The sequence below is a fragment of the Charadrius vociferus genome, unplaced genomic scaffold (genome assembly GCF_000708025.1).
Source record: "Charadrius vociferus isolate BGI_N301 unplaced genomic scaffold, ASM70802v2 scaffold56, whole genome shotgun sequence".
Classification (NCBI taxonomy): Eukaryota; Metazoa; Chordata; class Aves; order Charadriiformes; family Charadriidae; genus Charadrius; species Charadrius vociferus.
Window position 1 is genome coordinate 942,080 of NW_009649057.1, and position 6,000 is coordinate 948,079.

A 6,000-nucleotide genomic window follows, 5' to 3' on the forward strand; every position below is an offset into this window, starting at 1 on the left:
CAAAAGGAAGCAGCTTTCTTTTACAAGAAACTGAAAAGATACCTTTTTCTGTTGTAAAAAAAAAAAAAAAGAAAAAAAAATCAATTTCAAATCAGTAAGAGATTTACACAAACACTGTCTAACTATTCCTACACTGTCTGTAGGCAATACGTCCCTTTCTGCATTAGCTGCTTCTGAACTTCTGCGGCACATCCCAAATAGCTGAATATTTACAACTGCTCTTTAGAAGACATGCATGGTAGTAACTTCTTTTGCTAATAATCTGTGTAAGAAAAAATATTTTCCCCTTACTTCAGCTACAGTTCTCACCTGGACATTGATTGCCTTATCAAAATCTTCATGTTTCTTGATGAGTGCCTCCACACTGTCTAAGGAATCTCCTTTGTCTTCTGTATTTAGGAAAGCCTCTCGGGCAGCCATCCAGTTTTCAGCTTGTTCGCAGTCCCGGTGAAACAGCTAGGGAGAAAAAAACTCCAAAGCATGAGAAAGACAGACCAAGAGCACCGCTCACCCCTATGAAAGAATAAACTTTCTTATGATAGGAGGAATTGTTAAAAAAATAATAAAACATGCAGCAGAGTACCTGTAGTTCTAGGCACTGGTCTAGCATCATTCTGCGCTGGACCCAGGCCTTCTCTAGATCTGTTCGTTCTTGTTCTAGAATATCCAGTTTCTCCTTGATCTCTGGGCTGGCATAGTGTCCATGAGCCAGAAGTTGTTGTCCAAACTGTTCAAATGCCTGGAAGGTGCCAGCCCTTGCATCTATTTCAGTGCGGTGCTCCTGCAAGGTACAGAGATGCGTTATTAAATAAATAGACAGCAGAGCTGGAACTGATCTACTTTTGGAACTGTAAACGGAAAGTGCCAGAAAAAGAAACATTTGTTGATGTTTACAATACACACTTATCATCTTTCATATACCTGGTGCCTTTCCAATAAAGCTTCAGCTCCGGTCACATCCTTTGCAAGTTCATCTGAAGAGACTAGGCCCCGGATTCCATTGATCCAAGACATAAGGTCCCTGTGAACACACATTAATAGAGAATTTTTCTCTCCCTCCATTGAAAGAAATAAGTCAGAACTGGAAAAACAGTCCTTTTTTGAACACTCTCCAGAAATATCCCTGTGGAACAATAATAATAATAGACCAGACAGACAAACTGTGGAGGAGGGGGACAGCATCTTTACCTGAAGTCGCTGAGGAAACGCTGCAGGTCATGAGAATCTCCAAGCTTCTCCTTGCGCTGGTCAGCACGTTTTCCCAGACTATTCCAAGCCTGATTCAACTCGGTACATTTTTCCTGGAGATCTTCAGCAGATTCGGGATGTGACTGGATCAGACGCTGGGCAGTTTCACCAAGAGAATTCACCTAGAATTAGAGAAAGGGAAACAAACACAATGAAGGCAGAAAAAAAAAAAATCTTTTCTATAGTTCAATCATTTCTGTTAGACAAAAAGAAAGCTTTCGGTTTTGTCCTCGCAATCTCACCTTGTCTCCAAGAGCTGCCAAGTCTCTCTCAAAGCCTTCATGTTTGCGCTGCAGAGCCTGCACACTGGCCAAGTCATGTCCATAGTTGTCTGTATTTAATGCTTGATTCTTCTCCTCTATCCATTCTTTTGTTTCATCAGCATCTCTGATTTGAGCAAAGGGAAGGCAAAACCAGAATTAAAATGGAGATCATACTAGGGTCTCCATTACCTAGCAGGCTGCCGATTTCCATGGAAGCTCACATAGTTGATGGTTCTATTAAGTTATCTCCCAAGATGACGCAAGCGAACTTTGGCAAAATAGGACAGCAGTCCAGACCTCGCAAGCCCACAGCAATTCCATGCTTTCATGTGAACAAATCTGTCTTTTTCTAGGGAGAATATAAGGAATTCTTGTTGGACCACTGGTAGTCTAACTTGCACTGAACAAGCTGGGGGTTGAAGTATAATGTGTTTAGAATAGGTCCCACTGTGTTTTAGAACTCTTATAGGCAAAGTATTTTACTGAACTAAGACCAAATATGCTACTAACACCTCACCTGTGGAATCTCTGGACTTCATGGGCACTGCCCAACAGCTGGCTTCGCTCCTCTGCTAACTGCTGCAGAGACCTCCAGCGTTCATTCAGTTCCTGCAAAACAAAAAAACCAACCCACTGATATTGCAGACCACAGTTTTATAGCATTTCTGTTTACAGAAGAAGCTCTTGTGCTGGACTCACTGAAGCTTTATGATGTAAAGCAGAAAATTTAGTAACCAGTAACACTTTGTTCACTATGTTTACCTGCACCTTCTTCATTCTGCTGACATTTGCAAACATGCCAACAACCCCCTCTTCATCTCCATTCTTGTAACCTTTATTTCAGGGGTCTACTCAGTATACTGATAGCAATGCTGGAAGATTTCCTAAAACAGCTACGCTTCTTTCTTTTGCGGTATAGAAACTCCTTCAAGCAGTCAATAAAATAAATGAAAAGTCAAGACTGGCCTTTCACTGCAGGGGAAGTTTACTATATTCTGCTCAATTCCAGAAGAATGCACAAATTCAAGTATCCTAGTTAAATAAAATAATTTTAAGGGTTTCTCCTTAGATTTAAAACCAGATGATTTTACGTATATAAGAAGTTATTGATGTAACCTGAGAAGCAAATACTGTATACGCCAATACTTCTTTCAATAAGTTAATTCAAAATGGTTTATAAAGAGTAACAAAAGACGAAGACTATAGAAAAGGAAGGGTAAAAAATGTTCTCAGCTTTTAAATCAGCTCAGAAAAAGTTGTATTATTACCTTGATTGAGTTAAAGGTTGCCACTGTGTGTACCATCAAACGTGCAGACTGTATGAAAAGGCAGAAATAAAAAGATCTTGCATTAAAGTCCACTCTAACCAATCAGAGACAAAATCAGACTGAAAGAAAACTTAAAAATCCATAATGACTTGGCCTAGGTCAAAAATACAGACGTTGTAAAATACAACTCTACACAATGCAAGAAGAGAGAAACACCCTAGATTTTAAAGGTTTCAATGAAAACTGCTGAATTCTTTAATTTTTATACACTTCTTTAGAACAGTGTTTTGAATACACTGTTGTTTAAGATGAAAGAGAAAGGCAAACAATAAGAAAAATCAATGCAAGTAAATTACAAAAGCAACTAAGAATAATTAGTTGCGATACCTAAGGTATTATAGCTCAGAGTAAGAAAAGGTAGAAATTGACAAGTGAGTACTATCGCGTTACTGTAAATTGAAACAAACAAGAATAGTCTTAATAAAGACCGAAAAGAGAAATTTTAAAGGCAACATTCAATAAGTGAATTAAAAAAAACCCAAACTCTTAGTCACAGGGACAACCTACGCCGCCGCTGCCCCCCCCAATCACTAACTCTCGGCTGAGGTTTTGGCAAAATCTGCTTAGCAGTCAATTCAAATATTTCTAGATCATTACAAGTTAACTACAAAAATAATGACCAATTCCCTCCAATATGTAATCTACTTTTCTGACAATGATAGATTACTTGCAAAATTCATCCCTTTGCAGATATGCACAAAGAAGAACTTATCATTTCCTAAGTTACCATGAGACTTCTAGGATTCACTATACATGTGTACCATCTGTGCAAAACACATTTAAAAAAATCACCCATTCTTGTTGAGATGTCTGCATTTTCTACAATGGAGTCTACCTATTGCATACTTATCTGTTTTTCCCACATTCACACAGCTTAAAAGATGTACAAGCAGCTTTACGTCTAAGAGAGTGGATGCAAGACATCAAACATGGGAATGAAATATTATAGAGAAATGCCAAATGTTTGATAATGTCAAAAATATTCATGATATTTTTGTGCATCAGCAGGTGACAGCTATTCCATTGTAAGCCATTAATGACTGGAGAAAGGCTGCTTCACCAGTGTGAAAAATGAGCTGGAGATGAATAATGGAAGACAACAATATTGCTATATACGTACAGCATATTCCTTACTAAGGGAATATTGACATAAATGGCTTTGACTTTCAGGAATAAAAACATTTCTTTCTGCTAGCTAAATAAAAAAAGAATTCACGCTAAGTGAACAGAGACTGTTTTGCATCTAGTGGCCATGTAATACCTAAAAACATTGGTATAAAAAACTGGAATCATTCTTACAGTACAAACTCAAAACAAAACAGAGTTTGGCAGCAGAGAAGTCATAAATGGACTGTTGGCAATTTTTATGGCTAGAGTAATTCTGTTAGAAACCTATCTCAGTTATTCTCTTAATCATACCTGCAAATAGAGAGCTAACATAGTTACTTGACTTTGCTTAGATGGCTTTTATTAAAAAAAAAAAAAAAAAAAAAAAAAAAAAAAAGAATACTTTTTATGTCTTTTTTGCACATACTGCATATATTATTATTTTTTTAATGTTTGAATGCTTAACACGTTTTTGTAACATGCTTGTTGAAGTAAACAAGCAAAGTGACACGAAAGTCACTAACCCCAAATCAATACCAAGTCAAACACTTGCTGAGACCAGGACACCATTAAAATCAATTTTCAATAGTCTTTAAAAAAAAAAAAAGGGGGGGAGGCTAATAAAAAGAGAAAAAGGTAATGTGAAAAGGTGCATGGTCTAAAAAAGATGACGTGCTGTAGCTTTTGTTTTACTTTCCTGTTGTGTGCTAAGTAATGACACCTACCTTCCAAGGAGAGGCTGTCTTAGAATCAGTTTCATCCTGTTTGAAAATGTGAAGAAACAGCTTTAAATAGGAAACAAAATCTAAAACTGATTATCAGAATATACTAAAAATCTTTCAAAGTTTGCCATGTTCCATCCTTAACAGAGTAAATCAATTTTTACAAGGCAGTATCTCCATCGTTTTGGGTTATGCTGCTCTGCATTATTTATGATGCGGAGTAAGACACTCAGGAAATAACAGGATCAAAGATAAGATAATCTTTTTATGTCCATTCAAAGTCAGTATTGAGTTCCTTCATGGAAACGGACTACAATTATGGATGAACTTGTACATCCCAAACCTGTTATAAGTGCCACACTATCTCAGAAATCAACACTTACCCTGGGCATCATACCATAGACTTCCTGCAAAGGGAAAAAGACAAAGAGAAACAACTTGTTATTTTCTAATGGAAGTTTTTACTGTTATTGAGAATATTTCTTCTACAAACTGGTTACCAGCATGTCATTAAGCTAAATAGTGCTCGCACAACCTAAACATGTAGCAGAAATGGGAGTTTGACTACTCAACCATCTACTGCAACACATCATCTTAGAACTCGGAAAATAAACAAGCTGCTTCAATACTCCATTGGCACCAGATAGAATTATTTACAAAAATAACACAAGTATGTGAAAAGCTGGAAAAAAATAAGTATGTTACTAAAAAAAACAAGACAGAAAACCTACAACACACTTTCGCCTTTTCCCTAGCGTTCCCCACCATTTTTCCTGCAAAGAAATGAAGGCTGAAATTTCAAATTTATATGAAGCAAAGCTAATGCATGGATTCTCCATGACTTTAATATTGAAGACTTTACACACCTAAACAAAAGAAAATAAAAAAGCTGTAGATGGTACCGTTTTCTACAGCTCTATTTAAAAAGAAACAATTCAAAGGGTACCCTTGTGATGGCCACACTACAGAACAGGCATGAAATATCTCTCAGATATCAGATTAGAGAGTGCAAATGAACAGCTAGAATCTTGCAATGAAGACAGCAGACAAAAGACAATCTTGCGGAAGACAACAGACAAAAGAAAGGAATAAAATCTTTTGCTTCTCAAGAGGATTAGAATAAGAAAAAAAGTGGACCTGTTGCTGTACTGCTTGCACTTCATCTGCCATCAACCCTTCTGACTCCAGGTCATTCGCAACCTTGTTTATGTCCTTCAGACGTGACTCATTAGCTTTTAAATCCTGCACAGAACAGTAAAATATCACCGCATTAACATTCACACAAGCAAAACATGCAGAACAAGTTGGCACACCAGGGGTGCCAAAAAGTAC

At 37.1% G+C, this 6,000-nt stretch overlaps 1 protein-coding gene across 3 annotated transcripts in view; it reads right to left on the reverse strand.

The window, feature by feature from the left end:
* The window catches only part of SPTAN1 (spectrin, alpha, non-erythrocytic 1), a 44,174-nt gene that overhangs the window by 16,480 nt on the left and 21,694 nt on the right, over nucleotides 1-6,000 (reverse strand). For all 3 annotated transcript variants that reach the window (XM_009888026.1, XM_009888025.1, XM_009888024.1), the window contains 10 exons: nucleotides 5,806-5,910; nucleotides 5,052-5,075; nucleotides 4,672-4,707; nucleotides 2,780-2,827; nucleotides 2,029-2,120; nucleotides 1,491-1,635; nucleotides 1,189-1,370; nucleotides 922-1,021; nucleotides 584-781; nucleotides 310-456 (listed from right to left, as the gene is read on the reverse strand). In XM_009888026.1, coding sequence (XP_009886328.1) covers nucleotides 310-456; nucleotides 584-781; nucleotides 922-1,021; nucleotides 1,189-1,370; nucleotides 1,491-1,635; nucleotides 2,029-2,120; nucleotides 2,780-2,827; nucleotides 4,672-4,707; nucleotides 5,052-5,075; nucleotides 5,806-5,910 — 1,077 coding nt within the window. The remainder of the gene's footprint in view (nucleotides 1-309; nucleotides 457-583; nucleotides 782-921; nucleotides 1,022-1,188; nucleotides 1,371-1,490; nucleotides 1,636-2,028; nucleotides 2,121-2,779; nucleotides 2,828-4,671; nucleotides 4,708-5,051; nucleotides 5,076-5,805; nucleotides 5,911-6,000) is intronic.